Source organism: Lampris incognitus, chromosome 5, assembly GCF_029633865.1.
Source record: "Lampris incognitus isolate fLamInc1 chromosome 5, fLamInc1.hap2, whole genome shotgun sequence".
In the NCBI taxonomy this organism is placed as follows: domain Eukaryota; kingdom Metazoa; phylum Chordata; class Actinopteri; order Lampriformes; family Lampridae; genus Lampris; species Lampris incognitus.
The window spans coordinates 62437409-62461268 of NC_079215.1; the positions used below are offsets into that span (position 1 = coordinate 62437409).

General features: G+C 45.3%; 1 protein-coding gene across 1 annotated transcript in view; it reads right to left on the reverse strand.

The window, feature by feature from the left end:
- LOC130113067 (uncharacterized) overlaps positions 1-23860 on the reverse strand; it is a 1140561-nt gene that overhangs the window by 1051928 nt on the left and 64773 nt on the right. The window contains exons 3-11 of the mRNA XM_056280578.1: positions 15974-16050; positions 14284-14583; positions 10134-10466; positions 9707-10033; positions 9030-9420; positions 6094-6115; positions 4860-5172; positions 3749-4444; positions 3352-3636 (exon numbers count right to left, since the gene is read on the reverse strand). Coding sequence (XP_056136553.1) covers positions 3352-3636; positions 3749-4444; positions 4860-5172; positions 6094-6115; positions 9030-9420; positions 9707-10033; positions 10134-10466; positions 14284-14583; positions 15974-16050 — 2744 coding nt within the window. The remainder of the gene's footprint in view (positions 1-3351; positions 3637-3748; positions 4445-4859; positions 5173-6093; positions 6116-9029; positions 9421-9706; positions 10034-10133; positions 10467-14283; positions 14584-15973; positions 16051-23860) is intronic.

Consider the following 23860-nt stretch of genomic DNA (forward strand, 5'->3'; position numbering starts at 1 on the left):
CCCACAGTGCAGAAACCCACATCTCCCCCTTTCAGCTCAGAGCAAGAAGAGTTCAAACTACCGTGGCTCACGGCCGCGGGCTACAGGGACCACGTGGCGCCAGTGCACGAGACATCTTTCTGGTCGAGCTTTGATATTTTGTGGGAGAACCGTTTCATCTTCTCGTGTGACGTGTCAATGAGTCGTTTACTTACTTGGTTTGGTGAAATTTAAGGCCAGTGTCAGGGTAACATGTGTCACCCTGCAAGTGTAGACTGCCCCAAGTGGCCAGTGAACAGGGGGCAGGCGGAGTCGGCTCTGGACGCTGAAGTCCCCCTGTGGTCCTCTGTGTGGCTCACTGGTGTTGAAGCTCCACAACTCTGTAGTCTCATCAAGGAACCAGCTGATGTTCACCGGTGCAGGCCTGAAACCATTTGCCAGACACACAAGCTCGCCAGGACCATGGAGGAGGGTGACTGAAGGTGGACTCGGTGTCACTGGAGCTGGGGAACACGTGTCACTTTTATAAATGTTCTTTGAATATAGAGAATTAAGATCCACTATGTATGACACCCATGAGAAAGTATGTTCAACCCAGTGAAATGAAACCTTCCGGCTGCTCCGGGAACGCCTTTTAAACCTGATGTCTGAGTCAATAAACCTTCACCTGCACCTGCCAGCAAACGGGTGGAAAGGTTCAAGTTGTACATATCCAGTTACGTCCACAATCCCGTCCGTCTGCTCGTCTGCTCGTCCTCATAATGGTGGCCGTAACTTGATATGTACAACTTGAACCTTTTCACCCGCTTGCTGGGAGGTGCAGGTGAAGGTTTGTCGACAGTTGTGTGCATGTCGTTGACATTGATCCACGGCAAATCTTGCAGGCATCGCGGAAAATATGCCACTGTCAATAGCACGCGCCAACAAACAGGAAACTAGTATGACCACTGCAGTAGAAACCGGAATCGGCACTGTGCAGCTGTCCAGGTCGCTGCTCCACCCCCTCTGCCGATCCGGGGAGGGCTGCAGACTACCACATGCCGCCTCCGATACATGTGGAGTCACCAGCCGCTTCATTTCACCTGACGGTGAGGAGTTTCACCAGGGGGAGGTAGCGCGTGGGAGGATCAGCTAATCCCCCCAGTTCCCCCTTCCGCCTTGACAGGCGCCCTGGCCGACCAGAGGAGGCGCTAGTGCAGCGACCAGGACACATACCCACATCCGGCTTCCCACCTACAAACACGGCCCATTGTGTCTATAGGGACGCCCGACCAAGCCGGAGGTAACACGGGGATTCGAACCGGCAATCCCCATGTTGGTAGGCAACGGAATAGACCGCCATGCCACCCGGAGGCCCTGTTATATCTGTGTGTAGTTTGAAGGTACGTTGAACGGTGAGTTTAGCCTAGCTTAGCTCAGCTGATGGATATCTACTTGGACCATTCGTAGAATGAAGAGAAATGGTGAATGGCAGGCTAGCGAGTAACAAGTATGAACACTCGGTTTCAGAGAAAGTGTGTTTCCCTTCTTTTAAGAGGATCCCGGTAGACCTGCAGCAGCTGAGCTCAGCGAGGCCAGACTCCCTGTCAACCTACCTTCACCCTGCAAGCACAGCCACATGCACCCACGAGTTGTCTGACTTTGTCTAAGTAGGATACACAATAGAAACCCTGGAAACCCAACTATTCTTTTAGACAACTGTACATTACAAGTGCTGATGCTTCCTTCTACTAAATATTATTATTTACTGCTTACCAAACACAGGTTGTACTGTGCTTTTGAATAGTTCCTCATATGACTCGTGTTTTACTACACAGGAATATGCAGCTTCCCGGTCCCTCTCGGACCGCCGGGATATGTTCAGTCTGCTGTTCAGTGAGAAGGTGTTGCTGTCTGTGTATTTCCAGACAGGGCTGATAGTATATTGTAATACTGGCAGCCTCAAGGCGTCCTTCTCCCAAAACACTAAGATGCCAGAGGGGGAAAATCCAGTCACAAGGCAAATGAGCGTTTCCATGTTTGAGCCCGGCAGGTCCGTGTCATTCAGCCTTGTTATCTTCACAAATGGCGGCTTAGGATCTTTTGAAAGGAAAAAGGAAGACAACAATGAGCAGAGTATTTTGCTCTTTTCATTTCCATCATTTCATTTATGGGAGCACAAGCGACAGTTTAGATAATGGTGAGGTATTAATGCAGGGTTGATTATTGATGCCACCCGTTTGTCCTGCAATATTAAGGCCCTGGTCACACCAGCATTTACGACAGGGATGTTTCCCGCCAAAACCAACTACTCTGAATGAAACTGTTGCTATCAGTGGATTTGCATCCGGTAGCAAAGTAAATTTCTCGATGACGTCACGTAGAGTTCAGCTTTGAGGAACTCTGACATGCAAATTCACACTGTCAACCAGTAGCAGAACTGCTTGGACTGCGTTGGCATCTGATGGGGCAGTGGCTAGTGAGGATCCAAAATGGAGGAAGCTCCCTGTTTCACTAGCGTTAAATCATCCAGTTTTAACTATTGTGCTCTGCCAGAAGATAAATTACTACACAAGAGAAATGCAGCGTGGTTTGCAGTTGGTTGTGAAGCAAGACTGGATGGTCTCACCATGTTCCATTCATTTCACTGTGCCGAGTGTTTTTTGGTCAGCAAGTTTGTTCCCACAGGAGCACGCAACATTCTTTTGCACTGCCAGTTTCTGGTGTGACCGGGGCCTGAGGCTGCAGGTCAACTTTATGCTTGTGTTGGTAAGGATACCTCTACTTCTGCTTATGTGCGCCTCGTAACCCTGTGTGGAGCATAGGTGCTTCCCCTCACAGGATACTTGTGTATATGTGAGCCAAGCCTTTGCTGATACGTTCAGGAAGCTACGAATGGTCTCCGTCCCATTGTCGTGACTCAGCCGTGGTTCAGTCAATGCCCTCTGAGACTTATTTCCACCAACTTTCCAAGTGATGGAGAAATCTTCAAGATTTTGACCAACCAGAAGACAGGTGAAAGCCAACTGTTCATCTGTCTGCAGTTCCTGGAGAGCTGGACCCTGAATGAAGACACCAGCTTTCCGAGATGATGCTGCTGTTATTGAAAATAAAATAAAAAAAATGTTCCTTGTCAAAGTGAACAAGACTATGATGTACATGTCTGACTGGCATATCATTAAATAAAGACCAAATGATATATAAAATACAGCTCCTTAATACTGGATGACTCATCGTGGAACTCTTATTGATCATGAAAATACATTTAGAAATATTCTGAATGTACAGTTATAAGTGGAATTATAAACACTATATTTTCATATTTACTTCGGGGTAGTGACTGTTATTCTACAGTTAGTGTAGGTTTTTACTTCCCTTTTTGTTTCACTTTACCTGAACAGAAGCCCATTTCATCGCGGACAGTTTTATTTAAAACCTTGTCAGAGACTTCACAAGTAAAGACCACTGCTTTTGTCCACTCGTTTTGAGGCACATTGAGATGACTGATTATTGCCACACGACCGTCTTCACCTAATAAGATGTCTTTAGTTGATGCCGATCTGTCCTGAGACCCAGAAAGCCATTTGATTTGGGGACTGAAACCCCAGCCAATGCACAAGAGTTTCTGTTGTCCTGAGTCTTTACTGGGGACCAGAAGAAGCTCCATTGACAGGTCACCTAAATGTCCCCACACAAAGTCAAGAATTACTATTGAAAGAGTTTGACAAAGAGACATTGGACACCAACAGACTAAACACAACTGACAACAGAAGTTCAGCTGGTCACCTACCAAAAATCCGTCCGGTTGAGTCTGATACCGAGCTGTTGACGAAGCCTTGGTTCACTTTGCAGGTGAACGTGTTGTCTTTTCCCTGGTGGGTTTTTGGAACTGAGAACTGGAGAGTGGTTGAAGTGAGGCCTGTGGCTTTGGAAAGATCAACAAATTGTTTTTCAGATATGTCACTTCCGTTGGCCTGAAAGGTGACGTAGAGGTCGCTAGAGGAGAGTTGTCTGACATCACACTCCAGCACGGCATCGTCTCCATGAAGCAAGTGTGGCAGAGATCTTCTGATCAGCACCGACGGGGCCCTGTCCGCTGTAAGCCCTTTGAAACAAACACAGGGGTTGCTGCAGAGTTCAGTTGTATCAAATATCACATGAACATCATTTGGTACAGGTGACTTACTTATATCCACCGTCTTTTCAGCTGGAGGGGAGCAGGGGTGTTCAGCCCTACATGTCACGCGACTGTACGTCATCCACTTGTCTGTGGAAACAGTCAGGTTGCTGCTGAAATAGGTCTTGCTGCCGGTCCGGTTCGGCACGGTTCTTGTGGCTGAGATTTCTTCCCCATCGACATGCCAGGTCACCTTGGCATCATAGACAGTCTCAACCACACACGTAGCCGTCACCTCAGGCTTTGCCATCATCACTGTTTTGAAGCTGGGGGTCTCCAGGTGAATGCAAGGAGGGGAGGAAGGGTAAACTGCCAAAAGATCACTTGTTTAGCGAAGTCGTGTTTATCTGACTCCATAACAGCCATATCATATCTTTAAATCTTTATATCCAGTGGCAACATCTCTCATGATTATCGTTCAAATCATTTGCTGGTCAAACGAGTCAAAAATCAAGTTAATTTAACTTGAAAGCATTGATCAAGTCAGACCAAACATCCTGGATGTTTCTTCTTGTAACTTCTTATCTTTAACTTCATCAATCAAACATGCATTTGCCAAGCTCAACATCTTCTCTCTGAATGTTTAGACTTTTGTCATCAGTTGTGTTCTGCTGACGCCCCTAAATGTACATTTTAAAGGAGTTGTAGTGTGAAAGGCGTATGTTGAGAGGAGTGATGGAGCAACGACACTGCTGCATCGTCACTGAGAAGTAGCCGCACTTACTTGCACAAATACTGATTGATTTGCTCAACTCGGCGTCGTGGTGTTTGGACTTGCACGTGACATTTGAGCCATTTGTCCAGTTTTTCCGGTCCAACTCAATCTGGCTCCTTAGGCTGAAAGTTTTTCCCTCCTTTTCCACAGCTTGAAACTTCTTTTGGACCGGAACGATGTCGACAGCACGGCTGTCTATTTGCCACTGCACCTCTAGGTCGTCTGGGTAGTAACCGCTGTAGGTGCACACAAGGCTCACTTCTGCAGCCCCAGAGACCCACCTCCAGTCAGGGGACATGGTGACGGTCGGATGGACAACCCGCTGCACTGAGACACAGGAAGTATGTATAAGATAAGCGTTTCTTTTCATCTAGAGTGTTCAACGTGAATGTTTGATGGCTCGGGCCCTTTTTCAGAGCCGCTGGAGATACACATACCTGTTGTGATGTGTGTACATGTCACCAAGTCTACCGTCAGTACTAAGTCTGTTGTCTTGTTACCCAGGCTAGAGGGCGCAGATGTACTGTCACAGTGGCAGGAGCTTAGTTTCGGGTGGAGCTGGATGGCTGTTGCACAAAAGCTAGAGCAGGGCAGGGCTGAGCGAAACAGGCAGGAAGCAGGCGGAAGCGTTGGATAACATGCTGGTACCAAAAAAAGCTCCCGAAAAACAGAAGTGAAAGACTGAACAGAGCAGCGGTGCGTCGCCAACAGCAGGTGTGAAGTTTGGCTCTGCCAGATAGGGAACTAAAGTGTAACTCTAAATATCTCAGAAGTATTTACATGTGGGCTTCTCTCTCTGTTGTGCTGCTTGACTGAGTTCTCTGGCCTGTTTTTACCACCACACCGCAGTAACGGTCCATTTGAATATAGAGCTGGACATGGTCTGGTAAGTCCAGCTGCGGGGCGGTGCAAAGTAAGATACACATTTCAAAGCAAACAAGCTGCAGTTAAACACGTTTCAAAGGCAGAACCAGCACCAATATGAGAGGCAGATATTAAATTAGATCTGATCATTTAAAAGCCAACAGGACCCCAATGAGAACCTACTCGAAGAAGTAGGAGAGAAAAAGTACCAGTTCCCTAAATCATTTTCTTCAGTTCCACATTTATTATTTTCAATGAGAATACAAAGCCGACATAGTGAATGAGAGAAATGACGGTTGTGAACACTTACATTCTGAACAAATGAGTAGACAAAGAACCAACATGTGAAACATTACTTTTTAAAGCAATCACTCGTCACCTTTTCCACGTTTTCATTTAATCTGGAAAGGAAAAAGAAGAGAAATACTGACTCAGAAACAGAAGAAGAATCACTATGTTGTGTCTCTAGTAATGACATGTGTTGTGTCTCAGCCATCTTTTATAACATCATCCTTCTTCTTTTCCTCACTGCCACAGGACAACAGCTTTGTGTGTTTTCATTCTTGATCGTTTCTCTTTGTTTCATTTAACCTTATTCAAACCCTGTTGTTGTGTGTAGTTGTACAGGATTGTGTTGCATTACCACATCTCCCGGACCACAAGGGAATCGCAGTATAAGTCTCACTCAGAGAGAAAAACATGTTGTGAGGAAACAACAAGTCTCTTCGGTGTCTATGTATACTCGGGGTGTAGACCCCTGCACGGCACTGTTTTCTTAATCCTGCTCCCACTGCATTTATTCCTTCCTTTTTTCTCTTTTGTGATTTCCCCCCTTTTCTCCCCAGTTGTACCCGGCCAATTACCCCTCTCTTCCGAGCCGTCCCGGTCTTGCCCCCCCCCCTCTGCTGATGCGGGGAGGGCTGCAGACTACCACATGCCTCCTCTGATACATGTGGAGTCACCAGCCGCTTCTTTTCACCTGACAGTGAGGAGTTTCACCAGGGGGACGTAGAGCGTGGGAGGCTCAAGCTATTCCCCCCAGTTCCCCCTCCCCCTGAACAGCCACCCCGACCGACCAGAGGAGGCGCTAGTGCAGCGACCAGGACAGCGCCGTGTGTATAGAGAGAGTCTGGCCATCCTTTGATCTTTGCAACACGCGCTGTGATTGGCTGAGATTGGCCCCTTTGGTCGAGCGGTTAGCGATTCCGCCTCGTGGTGCAGTACAACGCTGGTTCGAATCCCGCAGCGGGCGGAAGATATGCTCGGTTACATTGGTGGCAGCTGTGGTGTCCGGAAGTGTGCAGATCCTCATAAGTCTCTTCAGAGCGCGCGGGAAAAACTAAGCGCGAGGGCGCGCTTCCGGGAGAGGGGGACTACTGTAACCTACAAGAAGACTCGACCTCCTGCATCTGTGGTGTTACAGGACTGAGGTTTATTTGCTTTGGTTACATGTTCAGGTGTTCTGCTTGAAAGAGGGAGATGTGATGTGTAGTAACTAGGCTTAGCCTGTGGTGGCGCTGCTGCTGTAACGTACCTTTTGAATGACATGTAACACCACAGAAGAAGACCTTCAGTAAAAAGACAGTCAAGCTGAATCAGCGTGCTATCCGTCTGAGTTATTGTGTCGCCTCATTGTTAATCTAATTAACAATACGACTCTTTTTATGACTGCTGGGATAGGACCTTGTGATGGACTGGCGGCCTGTCCAGGGTGTCTCCCCGCCTACCGCCCAATGACTGCTGGGATAGGCTCCAGCATCCCCGCCACCCCAGTTGGGACAAGCGGCTTGGATAATGAATGAATGAAATGGCTTTGGAATATATATCGCAGGAGCAGCCAGACGAGTAAAAGAACAGCGACTTATAGTCCGGGAAATATGCTAAATCCAAGTTGCATGATATACCAATGCCAGATATTGAACTCTAACTTATCAAACCATGCTGTCTCAGAAACTATTTCATCCTTAATGTTTGGTAATGGAGGCTCACTACCTTGATGGCAGTGGTTCCGACGCTATAGAACAGAGTGATGAGGAAGAGGATGATGAAGGTAATGGCTGTTTTCCCGGTGCTATCTTGCTCCGTCTCTGTGGTGTGACCCCACTGGTTGTCTGTCAGAAAAATAAATTCTGCATGAAGAGATTAACGTGGTGTTACATTGGCAGTTTTACCTTTGTCCTCCACTGAATTTCAAATAAATTAAAATTTCATACAATAGCCACCATATAGAGACTACACATCCTTACACGACCCAATATTATTACTTGATAGCTGTTCCTGGTGCCCTTTGTACACTCGCAGAAAATATACCCAGAATCTGTCTTCTCATTCACACTGATTCTGTTGCCTTACAAAGAACATGGTTTATTCTGCAGCTTTAACGAGTGCACATGGTGTAAGGGTTTTGTGTGCTTCTTGTGTGCTTATTCTTTGGACTTGACTGTATTTGAAACTAATACTCAGGTGTGCAAGAGGCAGTGACCAGACTGCCTTACGTCTTTTCATTCCCAGCTCTCCATTTGTGTATTATGGATTACTAACTGAACAATACGTTTGACCTTAGTCCTAAGTCCACAATACATATTTGTATAATAAAATGGAGATGTTGGCAAAAACAGTGATTCCTGACTTGCTCTAGAAAGACCCTTCTTTACAAAAGAAAAAGAAAAAGAAAAGATAATGGCATGCATGTGGCTTGGCTTGTGGAGTACTATTGTGAGTCCTTAAAACACAGTGATGTATTGGGAGCCCAGGCTAAGTGATTTAGTTCTTGAAAAGATATCTATTTTGACAGGCTAAAACCAACAGAGGTAACACGGGCACATGAGACAAGACAATACAGTACAAATAAATGCACCATAACAACAGAAAACAACAACTAATAAGTTATTATTAGTCATCTAGTCATGTAGTTGTTAAGATTAGTGTCATTTAGGCTTTACTTGTTAGGCTGTTTGGGGGATTTTTCATTTTTATGGTCAGTGATGAGTATCAGACGCTTCATTTTAGAGCATTTAATTTTGCATATAAACATGTCTATGGCCTACTGGTCACTATACTTTAAGCTGCTGGTATGCTGATACCTCCATCTGATGTGTACTTTCTTCAACTTGTATGTTAACTAAACATATGGCATTGCAAAAATGTTGAAATGAGGATACAAACTGAATTGAACATACATCAAAACAGTCCTGAAGTAAATCTTTTTTATTTTGATTTTAGTTCTGCATTTAAAGACAAACAGCATGTCATATCACAGGCAACAAACAAAACACACACATAGCAAAACACACATGGACACAACATCACATCTACTCGGCCTTGCAAATTTGAGGGATGTTAAGGCTGACGTTAACCAGGTTGGGTTTTTCATTGGTGTTTTGTACAAAGGACCTAATAATGACTCCTGTTGTTTTCATCATAGACTCGTGGTAGACAACGCAGCTGAACACCTTGTCATTTTTCTTCCAAAGGTCCAAGCTCAACGTAAGCTCACTATATACAGAGTAGAATCCGCTGTTTTCTAAAAGATTTGTGGTATTGAATGTATAGGTAGCTGGATCTGCTGCCACATCATCAACAAGCCAAGACACTACAAGCTCCTTGGGGTAGAAATCTTTCACATAGCAAGTCAGGATCACCACGTCATTACTAGTTTGTTCTACTGGACTCAGCAGAAAAACAGATGGCCGCTTAATCGTTTCTCCTGCAAGCATGAGAGAACAATCACAACTTAGTGCCAGAACTGAGAATGCTTCACACAAACATATATATGTGTGTGTGTGTGTGTATATAAATAATCCAGTGATTCAAGTAAATTCTTTATGAGACAGACAGCACAAGCCTGTTTCCTGCCATAAGCAATCATATTTTATAGATATGTTAACATATTTGACATTTAATATTAAAATATATTATATGTAAAACATGCACTAAATGACAGCACAATACATTGTTAGTCTTTCATGTACTGTAACCAAAAACATTCTCACCTTTGTCCCTTTGAAAACGCTCCCTTACAGCTTTAATTAAGTCGTTGTGTTCAACAACACAATAATATTCCATCCCCTCGCTCCACTCCTCAAACAGGACATCCACTTCAATTCTGTAGAGGTTGTGGGGTCCTCGGCTGCTCTTATGACTGTCCTTGTTTAAAGGTTTCCCATCTTTGTCCTGCCACTCAACAGACTCAACGGATCCTTGTTTTTCCAGCACTTCACACACAAGTTTAGCTTTTTTGTTCAGAAACAGGTCTTCCAAACTGAGGGGCAAGATCTCAATGTCAACATATACACATGGGTCATTACATGTGGTGGAACCTGTAGAAAGAAGAGTGGTTAAGCAAGACTGAACTGTTACAGCTGGGAAATCATTAGAATTGCAATTATGATCATTTCTGCTTTCCATAGGTTTACTCACCCGGTGTGGTATTATAGTCCACAGATTTGTTGACATTTTCTTCTTTTTGCTTAAACACACATGTAATCTTGGCTTCCGATTCCGTCCAAGCACTTTTATCAACCTGGAGATAGTTTACGACACTGTACAAAGTCCCATTCTCATTACGTTTGGGCTCAAAGGAGGTCTGGATCTCAGAGATTTTGTCACGGATTTCCTCATCGTCTCTGAGCCATTTGATTTCATGAGCATTTGGTGAAAAATCAGTGGCAAAGCAGGAGAAGGAAGTTGATCTCTCATTCTTCATCTCAGGAGAGATCAACACGTTAAGAGTTGGCAACTGATGAAACTCGACTGAAAAACAAACATACACAGATATATGTATGCAGAAGCAGAGAATGATATATATGCAGAAGCTAAGGGCAATAAATGTGCTAAAGTGGAGGGTAAGAGACTAAAACTATATTCATTAACTTTTTATGCCGTGTTAGTAAGAGCTTAAACTGGTCACCCCCCCCCCCCAACATGTTTGGTTGTCACTAGAGTGTAAATGTGGATTTTTTTAAAATTTACAACATATACAAAATCAATAAGGGGTGGGGCTTCAGTACATGCTTCTGCATATCCATTGACTGTACATACAAGCTAACACTGACAGAGTCCCACACAGCTGGAAACCTGCCCTGGACTAAACAGTCGGCCTGCAACAACAACCTCATCACCATCCTAACAGCCTTTCCCATATTCTCTGAGAGCTTCGCTGCCCAACATTGTGCACAATCTGCTCTCTTTGTCCTCTCAGTGTCCCTCATTCAGTTAACACTAAGAGGCTCAACTTCCTCTGAATCTACAACAGACAAACCAAATAGAAACCACAACTAAATGCACATCTGTGAGGAGAAAAAAAACAAGTAACAAGTCAAATTCAGCCTAACAACTAACTGTACCACATGCTTTTACATTATTGTGTGGTGCATTTCAACTGGACTACTTTAGCCTTCTGGAGAACTGGCTTGCCAAGCGGCTCCAAATACTTTCTTGACTTAAATCACACACTCCCCCAGTAAACATGGCTTTACTTTTTAAGCAATGCGATGCAACTTACGTACTTATTTGTTTTTACGATTTGCAAGTTTGATACCAACTGACTGACTTCTTGTGGTAGACCTGTTAAATATTCAGCATTTTGTGGTGTATTTGAGTTGCGCGTGCCATGAACACGCTTGTCGAATTATGACCAGAAAGTCCATCAGTTAGCCTGATAATCCCGTTTTGAATGGGGTCAAGCAGGGGGCAGGTAACACACATAACACAACTCCAATTCACAAATGATCTCTGCAATTATAAGACATTACTGGGCCTCCCCAAAAATTAAAAGCCCCATGTGAACAGAATATAAATGAGCGGGTAAATAAGTATTTAGCTTAAGCCCGCTTGTTGTTGACATTCGATAGCTATCTTCTGCCTATTAACATTTCTTAAAGAGGGATTTTGACACTTGTTGATGTATGTGTTGTACATTCGTTGTACGTGTTGGTGTAAACGCGAGTCTGGAACGGCTGCACTGACCCCCCCACGACTTGTAATATTATTAAACCTGCAATATTACTCTCCTCTAATACTGCGGTAAGAAGATTTCCATGCCATGGCAGCTGTACTAAACAGGATTTTGAACTGTGATTGTTGGTGAAACAAAGTGCAGGAAGACAACAATAAGAAAACCAAAGGATTATGCAAGTAGATGGAAGGAAGCAGACATATTACTACACGGTGCATATGTTAAGTGCAGATGGCCTACGTTAGGATGGAAAGAGAGGAAAAAATACGAGCCAGTATCTCAGTTTGCATGGGCAAGCTTAAGCCTTTCCTTTCCAGCAATGTTCAGCTTGCCACAACCTGCCACTGTCGTAGTACAACTTGCTGCAACTTGTCACTGTCGCAGTACAACTTGCTACTGATACAGTACAACTTGCTGCCGCCTGCCACTGTCGCAGTACAACTTGCTACTGATACAGTACAACTTGCTGCAACCTGCCACTGTCGCAGTACAACTTGCTACTGATACAGTACAACTTGCTGCAACCTGCCACTGTCGCAGTACAACTTGCTACTGATACAGTACAACTTGCTGCAACTTGCCACTGTCGCAGTACAACTTGCTGCAACTTGTCACTGTTGCAGTACAACTTGCCACTGTCGCAGTACAACTTGTCACTGTCGCAGGACAACTTGCCACTGATGCAGTACAACTTGCTGCAACCTGCCACCGACGCAGTACAACTTGCTGCAACTTGTCACTGTCGCAGTGCAACTTGCCACTGACGCAGTACAACTTGTCACTGTCGCAGGACAACTTGCCACTGATACAGTACAACTTGCTGCAACCTGCCACCGACGCAGTACAACTTGCTGCAACTTGTCACTGTCGCAGTGCAACTTGCCACTGACGCAGTACAGCTTGCCGCAACCTGCCACTGACGCAGTACAACATGCCGCAACCTGTCACTGTCGCAGTACAACTTGCCGCAACCTGCCACTGACGTAGTACAACTTGCCGCAACCTGCCACTGACGTAGTACAACTTGCCGCAACCTGCCACTGACGCAGTACAACTTGCCGCAACCTGCCACTGACGCAGTACAACGTGCCGCAACCTGCCACTGACGCAGTACAACGTGCCGCAACCTGCCACTGACGCAGTACAACGTGCCGCAACCTGCCACTGGCGCAGTACAACTCGCCGCAACCTGCCACTGATGCAGTACAACTCGCCGCAACCTGCCACGGATGCAGTACAACTTGCCGCAACCTGCCATGGATGCAGTACAACTCGCAATACAACTTGCCGCAACCTGCCACTGACGCAGTACAACTTGCCGCAACCTGCCACTGACGCAGTACAACATGCCGCAACCTGCCACTGTTGCAGTACAACTTGTCGCAACCTGCCGCTGACGCAGTACAACTTGCCGCGACCTGCCGCTGACGCAGTACAACTTGCCGCAAGCTGCCGCTGACGCAGTACAACTTGCCGCAAGCTGCCGCTGACGCAGTACAACTTGCCGCAAGCTGCCGCTGACGCAGTAAAACTTGCCGCAAGCTGCCGCTGACGCAGTACAACTTGCCGCAACCTGCCGCTGACGCAGTACAACTTGCCGCAAGCTGTCGCTGACGCAGTACAACTTGCCGCAAGCTGCCGCTGACGCAGTACAACTTGCCGCAAGCTGCCGCTGACGCAGTACAACTTGCCGCAAGCTGCCGCTGACGCAGTACAACTTGCCGCAAGCTGCCGCTGACGCAGTACAACTTGCCGCAACCTGCCGCTGACGCAGTACAACTTGCCGCAACCTGTCACTGGCGCAGTACAACTTGCCGCAACCTGTCACTGACGCAGTACAACTTGCCGCAACCTGTCACTGACGCAGTACAACTTGCCGCAACCTGCCACTGACGCAGTACAACTTGCCGCAACCTGCCACAACACAGTACAACTTGCCGCAACCTGCCACTACTGCAGTACAACTTGCCGCAACCTGTCACTGACGCAGTACAACTTGCCGCAACCTGCCACTGACGCAGTACAACTTGCCGCAACCTGCCACTGACGCAGTACAACTTGCCGCAACCTGCCACTGACACAGTACAACTTGCCGCAACCTGCCACTACACAGTACAACTTGCTGCAACCTGCCACTGATGCAGTACAACTTGAATAACATGGAATTACAACTATCATGAGGTTCTTTGTGTTTCCTTTGTTCCTGTTCCAATCTTTCTTACAACAACATAGCTTTGTAACTTTGCAGATATTTCTAAGACACCTAAATCAGTTATTGATTTCAATACTGAACCTTGTTTTTACTTTGGTCACTTAAAAAAACAACTGGATGACATAAGATATTCTGTTTGTTACATTTTTTTCTTATATTTTGTCAAATCCAATATATCTATGAATTTTTTCTGCACATACACTTTTGCATTAGAAATCATTTCTGTTTAGAAATATAGAAGACAATTAAACATTTCTGTAAGGAAAAGATAATTGTAAAAAATACTTAACAGAAATTTCTTCATTATATGCGAAGTACTGATCTAATAAATGTAATTTAAACCAACTCACATGTTGGATTAAAAAAGTGTTTGAGTTTTTCATCATCTACAAGTAACTCACCTTTCTTCTGAAGGCGGCATTGTTTTTGTCCTGCTGAATGCTCAACAACACAGTTGACAACTTTCCTGGCGTCCCAGTAGTCTCGCTGCACGCGGACCCGACTGACTCCAAAGTAAGCCCTGTTTTTCTCAACAGCGGGGTACTGAAGTACATCAGGCAGGGCAACTCCCTCGGCGTTGGTGCATCTGAAGCCCAGTGAGGCGGGTGTAAAGTCGGTGGCGAGGCAGCCGAGAGTCACGGTGTCTCCGGTCTCGGGGCCACATTGCTCCAGAGGAAACACAGTAGGGGCCTTTGGTGTGGCTGACAGAGGAGAGACAAACCGTCCTTACAACAGCAATACACACATTACATGTCTCTCTTACTGACAAGTCCTCCTGCAGGAAGTCACACACATTCTAGTGTTGCTCGACTAGAACAGGGGCACAACAACCTCCCTGTGATAACAAAGGTCGTGTTAGTTTCACACCAGTAAGCAGTATATTGAAAGTAATATTTTTTACCATTTATGTACTCAACAAAGTCCCCTGAACATTCCTCAAACTACATAAAAGTGTTGGTTAACTCAGGCTTTGGAAAACCAGAGAGGAATCTGTGACACTGTCAAATATTGGCTTAGGCATTGCTGTAGCTTATACTGCACATCACACAACCCATTTTAATTTCCACATTTTACACGGCTGAAACACTGCATTCTGCTTTTTAAACTGAAGTTTGCCCTGGATAAGCTCGGCTTTGGTGAAGGCCGTCTGGTAGCAAATACACAGAAAATACCTTTTGCTTTGATTTTACCAGCAATTAGATATAAAAGCGGAATATTTATCACTGCAAAACGCTTGCTAGAATATATTTAAAAAGAACTGTGAAAAATTGAACATTTATATGAGAAATGACACCGACTAAATTAATGCCTAATTAAAATATTTGTTTGAATATTGAAATATTTCCAGACAACTATTTACTGTTATTTTTCATTATTATTTCTATCGGTTTGTATATTTACTGTTCTGTTCATATCTTTTTAAAAACTTAAGTGAGAAAAAAAAGAAAAACGCTTGCTAGTTCGTACTTTCCTAAGTAAGCTATTCTATAACGATAATAGTGATAATAATGACAGCACTGTGCTGCATATCTTTACACTTAATTAACATTTTAAACACATTACGTTGCAACGGCAGAAATCTGGACCTGACATTTGCCAACTCAACACAACCAAACTGCCTCTGGCCGCTCAAACACAAAGTAGAGAAATCTAAATCCTGAGCAAATAATCAGTGTGGGTTTCAAACTGTGCATGATGTTAAAAGTCTTACCTGATGAAACGGTTACTAGTGAGTAGTTAACACCCAGCTATCATCATTACACAATTCATTTCACACGGCCAACCAGAACTACCGTTACCGGCATTATCACTACCTAGTATCCACATCGGTAGTGCCGTGGACCGGCAACTATAACAGCACAGAACATTTTGCAACTGCTGATAAATGAGATTGTAAATGAGCAGTAAAACTACTGTTTTACAGTAGCAACATGTGACCGCCAGATTATATAGGTGCAGTCGTTTCATTTCATCTCTACTTAATCCCAACAGAAAAACACCACAAATTCCAAACTTGCTTCTACCCTAAAATGTGTTATGTTGAAGAAATTAAGACGTGTGTGTGTTATCAGAAATAAGAGTTTCTCTTACCTGATGAGACCGTGACCACCGTGCCTTTTCCCCAGTAGTCAAAGTAAGTGTCACAGTGCAGTAACGTCACAGTAACTCTGTACAAAAACCAGTGCCCACAAAAGACTCGACTCTACGTTATCCGTGGCACTTGGCCATTTCAGGAATGTGTTCTCGTTTACTTCGGTGTCTCTGATTGGGTCTATTTAGACACGTCACAAACTGATGTTTAACAAAATACAGAAAAAACACAGAACTAGAAAAACCCACACTGGATGTGCTAATGGCTTATTGTACAAAATATGAAGCTATGAGGAAATTAACTGGTTTATTCCCAAATGTTTCTTTGCAATTTGAGCACATGCATTTTACTCCTTTGACCTCCCCAACACACAAACTTGATGCCCTTTTTGATTATTTGTTGGTTAAGTTAGTGAAATATTAGGTTTTATACTCGGTCACAATAGTGACCGGTGGAAAACAGTGTAGTCAGAATTCATACAAACTGTTCAGTTAGACCGATTTACACATTTAAAATCATAACAGCAACATATGCAACACAGAAGAATGAGACATGGTTAGAATTTACTTCATAACTATTACTATTGTTCACGTAACACGTTTCAACTTACAATAACACAAAAACTGCCGTTGGCAAGCTCATGTGAGGGTGGCTCATTGATTTATGACCAACAGAAGCCAGGACATGGAAACTAGACACCACGTACAATCAAACACTGTAACAGTAAAATAAAAGGTGTCATCCATTATCCATACCGCTTATCCTGCTCTCAGGGTCACTCGCGGGGATACTGGAGCCTGTCTCAGCAGTCATTGGGCGTCAAGCAGGGAGACACCCTGGACAGGCCACCAGGCCATCACACAGGGCCGATACACCCACACATTCATACCTAGGGACAATGTAGTACGGCCAATTCACCTGACCTACATGTCTTTGGACTGTGGGAGGAAACCGGAACATCTGGAGGAAACCCACGCAGACACGGGGAGAACATGCAAACGCCACACAGTGGACGACCTCGGGCGACCCCCAAGGTTGGACTACCCCGGGGCTCGAACCCAGGACCTTCTTGCTGTGAGGCGACCGCGCTAACCACACCCCTTTGGAGCAATAAACAGTAACCCAAAACCCTAATAAACATTAACATTGAAATAGGCTACTACAGTCTGAAATGGTAAATTAGCTTACTTCTGATGATTACAGCAGGAGACGACGGGGCTTCGTATTGAACACTGAATTTATGTCATTATAGTCCAACGAGTCTGTCAGGATTTTTTTTTTTTGGAATTTTCTGCTTTCATTGGATAGTGATAGTAGAAAAAGAGGGGATGCCATGCAGCAAAGGGTGCTAGGCTCCACAATTTATATCCAAACCGGATTGTTTTGCCCCTGATGAATTGCTTGCAACATGCCTGCCACAATAAGTATCATAATTTCGTCAACCGATAACCATTTTGACTATGGCATCGTTTTGTAAGACTCATTCAGTGCACTGAAGATGGGCTGTACTTTGTAGGAAGGGTCGCTGTTGGCCTTTGAGTCATCTATCAGATGGATTGACTGCAGGAGTGGGAGGTGGGGAACACCAATTAGTTCTCATGGACATCTGTCTCATCCTCCAGAGAGTTCACCTCTGCATCGCCATTCATAGTCTACCTGTAATACACCCGCCGGTCCAACGTCTCAGGGTCACGGTTTGCCTCGCTCAGGCGTGAAAAGTACACGCGTGTCTGAAGGTGCAGTGCCAGCAGGGGGCGATGATTAGGGTTAGGGGTCGACTCTCTACCGCCAATTGAAATGTAGTTAACGTGACAACACTCATAAGCAACAGAAAACATATTAAAAAAATATAGCAGCCAGGTATACCCGATGGGGAGGGATTTTGGAAAATGCTGCATGCTTCTTTTCCTCCGTGGGGAGTTGCTGGCATTGTGCTAATCATCGCCCCTGCTGGCATTGCACCGTCATATACGCGTGTACTTTTCACGCCTGAGCGAGGCAAACCGTGACATTGACACGTTGGACCGGCGGGTGAATTACATGTTTTGGCGTGATACTGGGCTGCGGTCACAATTGGGACCATTAACAAATTTACACCTCTTACGACCAAAATATATATGCAGGAGTACAATTCTCAATATATTTCAGTAGTATAGCCTTTAAAGAATATATGTACCAAATATTATAGTTCTATCTGTTAATTAAGGTGTTTCACTGACTTCCTTTTGTAGAAGTCTGAGGAAGACATCTTCTTCCTGAGGCGCAAGCAGGAAGGGTAGAGGCTAGTTCCCATCGATGCAGAGAACGGAAATGGAGTAGAGAACGGTCAACTGAGCATGCGCGAAATGCCTCTACCATGCCTCCACACACCCCGCGTAGCATCCAGGCGCTAGGATTCTAGGAAGACCCACCCCTACTCTGCGTCTGATTAGTTAACTTTAACCCTAACCCCGCCCTAGCCCTAACCTTAACCTACCCAAACAACGGAGGCAACGAGTACTTGCGCATGCTCAGTTGACCGTTCTCTGCATCGATGGGAACTAGCCTCTACCAAGCAGGTAGTAAGCTGGTCTGGTCATGTGACCTTTCACACTCGTCACATGACATTGATAAGTTTTAGTCAAGACAATCTATTTTCCATTTAAAAGTTGAATTTCTTGCCCAAAGCCAACAACAACAGCACTTTTAGAGATTCTAGAAAAACAAAATCAATTCATGTTAACCGGGGCTGCAAGGCTGAACCCAATATGCCGACACAGACAGACTAACGACCGGAGACAGGGGCTGGGCAGAGCAGGCAGGACTGTGGGAAACATGGGGAGCCGGGTCTAGATGAGGAAACAGGCAATGTCCCAACATAAAGGCCAGAAGTGTAGGCTGAACTGCGCAGGCACTACGGTCTGACAAGGTGGATGTGGCAAGGCTGGGTACATAAGGGGTAGGGTTGATTGCTGTAAATGAGATGCAGGTGGTGTACCTCTGCTCTGCTTGCCGCACACCTGCCTCCAATCCTGAAGACACATACACACACAAACAGGAGACAGCGAAACTAGGGCAGGGGGAGTAGCCAAGATAAGGGAGACAATTAGGGAGACTGGGTCAAAGAGGGTGAGTCCTGGGAGGGCCCCTCCCCACAGGCTTGTCATCCCCCCATGGGGTTGTCAGGATGGAGCTCATGGAAAGCTCGGATGAGCGGAAGGTCCAGCATGTGATTTTGAGGGACCCAGCAGCATTCCTCAGGACCATATCCCTCCCAATCCACCAGGTACTACAGGGTGGCCCCGATGGAGTACGTCCAGAAGCCACCGGATGGGATATACTGGGCTGCCATCCCATGCATGGAGGGGCCACTGCTGGGGGGAACAAGGGACTGGAGAAGACGGGCTTGAGATGGGAGACATGGAACATGGGGTGCACCTGAAGGAAGGCTGGGAGTTTGAGCCGTACTGCCACTGGGTTAATAACCTTGTCCACTGGGAAAGGACCAACGAAGTGGTGAGAGAGCTTCTTGGATTCCACCTTCAGCAGCAGGTCCTTGGTGGAAAGCCACACCTCTTGATCAGGGACATACGCAGGAGCTGGGGTGCGGTGACGGTTAACCTGGGACTGGGTGGAGACATGGAGCAGGGCAGCGCGGGCTTGATTCCAGATGCGCCAGCAGCCTTGTAGGTTGGCCTGCACCGATGGCACTGCAACTTTACCCTCCGACTTTATCAGGACTTGGAACACAGCAGGTGCATTCATCAGGCCGAATGGCATAATTAGGTACTTAAAGTGTCGGAGAAGTGTGTTAAATACCATTTTTCATTCATCCCCCTCTCGCATGCACACAAGGTAGTAGGCATTGCGGAGATCCCACTTAGAAAGAAAACACCACAGCACCGTGGAGGGAGAAAAAAGCAGAGCTAATTAGTGGCAACGGATATTTGTTCTTAACAGTAATCTGATTAAGGCTGTGAAAGTCAATGCATGGTCTAAGTGGGCCATCTTTCTTACTTACAAAGAAAAACCCTGCATCCACTGGAGAAGAAGAGGTGCATATATCTCTCCAGCCAGGGAGTCACAAATGTATGTTTCCATGGCCTCTTGTTCCGGCCAGGAGAGGTTGTAAAGCCAGCTGCTGAGCAGAGGCACTCCAGGTTCCAAGTCTATGGCACAGTTATAGGGCCGGCGGGGAGGTAGAGACAGAGCCTGGTGTTAGCTAAAAACTGAGGATAGATCATGATATACTGAGGGAACTGTGGAGCGGTCTAGTGGCTCAGGAAAATACTGCAAACTGGGGAGAGTTGGAGCAGAGGCTGAGTGCAAAAAGTTACAATGGCAAAATTAACTCCATGCATTAACCCTACCCATGATCCAGTTGAAGTATGGGTTGGGGAGTTTCAAGCACGGGTGCCCAAGAACTACGGGAAAATGGGGGCTGTCAATGATGTGAAAATTGATCTTTTCCTGGTGGTAGCCGGAGAGATGGAGGAGGACAGGAATGGTCTTCTCCATGACATGGGCAAGGCCATTTAGAGAGTTGGCCTCCAGAGGTGGGTCGATGGGAGTGGTGTCCAGAGTGAACTGTCTGGCCACTTGCTGGCCTAAAAAAACTCGCATCAGCACTGGAGTCAAGAAGAGCAGACAGAGGACAATGCTGGCCCCGCCACACCAAAGTGGCTTCCAGTTGATGGCGAGAGAGGGAGGAGTAAGTGGTTCAGCTCAGCAGTATCTCTCCCACAACTGCCGAGCCGACTCTTGCTGGGTGCACCGGCCAGCGGCTACAGACAACAGTATAGACAAGCAGTATAGACAACTCCTCAGGTTGAATGACCACTGACATTGCTCTGTGGAAAGGCGAGTCCGGCCCAGCCGCATGGGTTCCTGGTTGGGTGGAGTCTGGGGAACAGAAGCAATCAATACAGATGAAATAGGCATGGAGGAGACAAAAGCAGACTGCTTTTGCCTTCTCCCTTTGGTGCTCCTGAAGGTGGTTATCGATTCGGATGGCTAAAGCAATGAGTTCATTGAGCCCACTAGGCTCCTCCCGGGACACGACTCATCCTTGATGTTTTCTTTAAGCCCATGTTGAAACGTCTCCTTGAGAGACTCATGGATCCAGCTTCTCTCCACGACGAGAGCCCGGAATTCAATTTCGGCCACACTACAGTTACCCTGCCGGAGAGACATGAGCTGCCTTGTTGCATCCTTACCTCGAACTGGATGATCAAAAACCTTCCTCATCTCCAGAGTGAAGCTGGCATACATGACGCAGACAGTGGTTTGCCTCTCCCACACCGCGGTTGCCCAGGCAAACTTGGGACCTCGGAGCAACCCAATCACATAAGTGATTTTTGCTCTCTCTCACTGGCATACATACGTATGAGGTTGTTGTTCCAAAACTAGAGAACACTGCAACAGAAAGGCTTGGCAAACCCCTGAGATCACCATCATATCGCTCAGGAGCAGGGATAGATGGTTTGCGAGACAGGGGTGTGGAACTGGACACTACAGGGAAGTTCAGGGCAGCCACATTGCTTTGGAGGTCAATGAGGGACTGCACAACGGCACTGATTTGGTCCATAACAGGTCTCAGGGTCTTGTCATGCTACCCGAGTAGTATGTCCTGATTGGCGAGCGCTTGCTGGGGCCCGTCTGTGGTGGCTGCGTCCATACTGGCCAGATCGTACCGTTAACTGGGGCTGCAAGACTGAACCCAATATGCCAACACAGACAGACTCAAGGCAGGGTTTCAGTAAAACAAGTCTTTTAATGCCAGGCAAGATGAGAGGCTGGCAGAGTGAGGAGCAGACAGGAAACATTGGGTTCACGGCAAGAGCTCATAGGGGAGGGGACCTTGACCAAACCGGGAAGCAGAAAGCCAAGTGGTGTTCCCTGGAAACAGACCAACGACTGAAGGCAGGGGCTGGGCAGAGCAGGCAGGACCAATATTTGATAAATAAACTGTGAATACCCCTCCTTGAATACCAATCTTTTCAAGATGGAGAAATTTAGAAAAATGCTTGGATGCCTGTAGCACACTAAGCTGTGCTAATATTTTGGATTTGCAGTCTGTTTATTATTACCTGAAGTTACATTTTAAAGGTTTATCTAATGGTTTTGTATGTTTACTCAGTCACTGCCCTCACACTCATGTACAATACACTGGTTGTGCAAACTCACTGCTTGCTAAGCTGACTGATAGTTTTGACAGGACTCTCTATACTAGTAGTTTTCAATCGATTCTTCAGCGATGTCCAGTACTGCTAGTTTTCTATTCTGCCCGGTGGTTAATTTGATTCAGCTGTAGTGTCAGGTATTCCAGTTTTCAATTAGGTAGATTTTAGATTTGGCACAAAGGCAATTAGCGAGAAAAGAAATCATAGGGATGCTTTCCAATAAGGCAACACAACCGATCATGTTACATGGAGATGAACTGCTAATGATCACTACGCTTGTGCAAAGAACTGAAATAGTTCAACTCACCAAGTCAGAGCACACTGCAGAGGCTTTAATTAATACATTTCCTTAACCCCCCAAAAAAGTCTTGTTTTGCAAAAGCCAGTCACTATAGCCAGTTAAACTGAAACTTGTAGATGAGAATGACTATAGCTACTCCACCACAAAGTTATTTAAAACAAATATTGCAGCAGAGTATGGGGTGAAACATTATCAAACGATCTCAAACTACGCCAGCTACTGAAATGAACGTATTTAGGTCAAGCTGTAGTAACAAAGCCAAAAACAACTGCACCCCTGTGGACACATTTTGGTTTTAAGCCAAATAAAAAAGGAGAGCTCAATAACTTGGAGGAAGTAATATGTAATTTCTTTGTCTAGTTCAGTAATGGGCTTGGTCTACAAAAGTGATTACAAAACATAAAAGGCAAAGAAAAATGTCATATATTTATATGTTCCAGTGTTTGATGTCAATAAATGGTTGTTCCTCGTAAGGTGTATGTGTATTATTACATTGTTATTAGGGTTATACCATAATCATTGCATAAAATGGATAAAAGACAGTTATCTGACTGACAATCAGTTGTCAGCTAAAACATCATGATGGTGAAAGCACTAGTTAGAGTTACCATTAACAGTTAGCATGGACAGCAACCAGAGTAGCGCTAGTTAGAGTTAGCATTAACAGTTAGCATGGACAGCTAGAGTAGCATTAGTTAGAGTTAGCATTTACAGTTAGCATGGACAGCAACTAGAGTAACACTAGTTAGAGTTAGCATTAACAGTTAGCATGGACAGCAACTAGAGTAGCACTAGTCAGCGTTAGCATTAACAGTTTGCATGGACAGCAACTAGAGTAGCACTAGTTAGCGTTAGCATTAACAGTTTGCATGGACAGCAACTATAGGGGAAAAGTATTGAATCATTGTCATTGATACCTGTCTCTAAAATCATTGTTGTCTTACAGTATATTGTCTTTCTTATGTGTATCCTGTTTGATGCACCTGACTTGAAAAACAATTTACTTTCAAGGGCAATAAACCAACTATCTACTCAGGGCTCATATTGGTGTCCAGGCTATATCACACTCCTGTAGTCAGGGCATTACAGTTTAAGTGGATACGATCAGGTATGCCATAATATATTAACATGGTGATTTAACATACCTTATATAGTGAAAAGAACAATTGCAAAAAGTGACATAACATAAACAACCCACTAGCTTGCCTGTTGCAACAATGTGATTGGATAATTAAAATCACAATAAACTTGGTTGAGACAGATATTTGTAATATTTTCTGGTGTTGCAGCATTTTCAGTCTCGGAGTTAGAACCCTTGGTTGCTGCCTTTGTTTCAACGTGAAGTTCCAATTTGTTGACATGAAGCGGAAGCACCTGGTGTGGTGAAGATTGTTTCCTGTCTGTTACATAAACATTAACCAGTG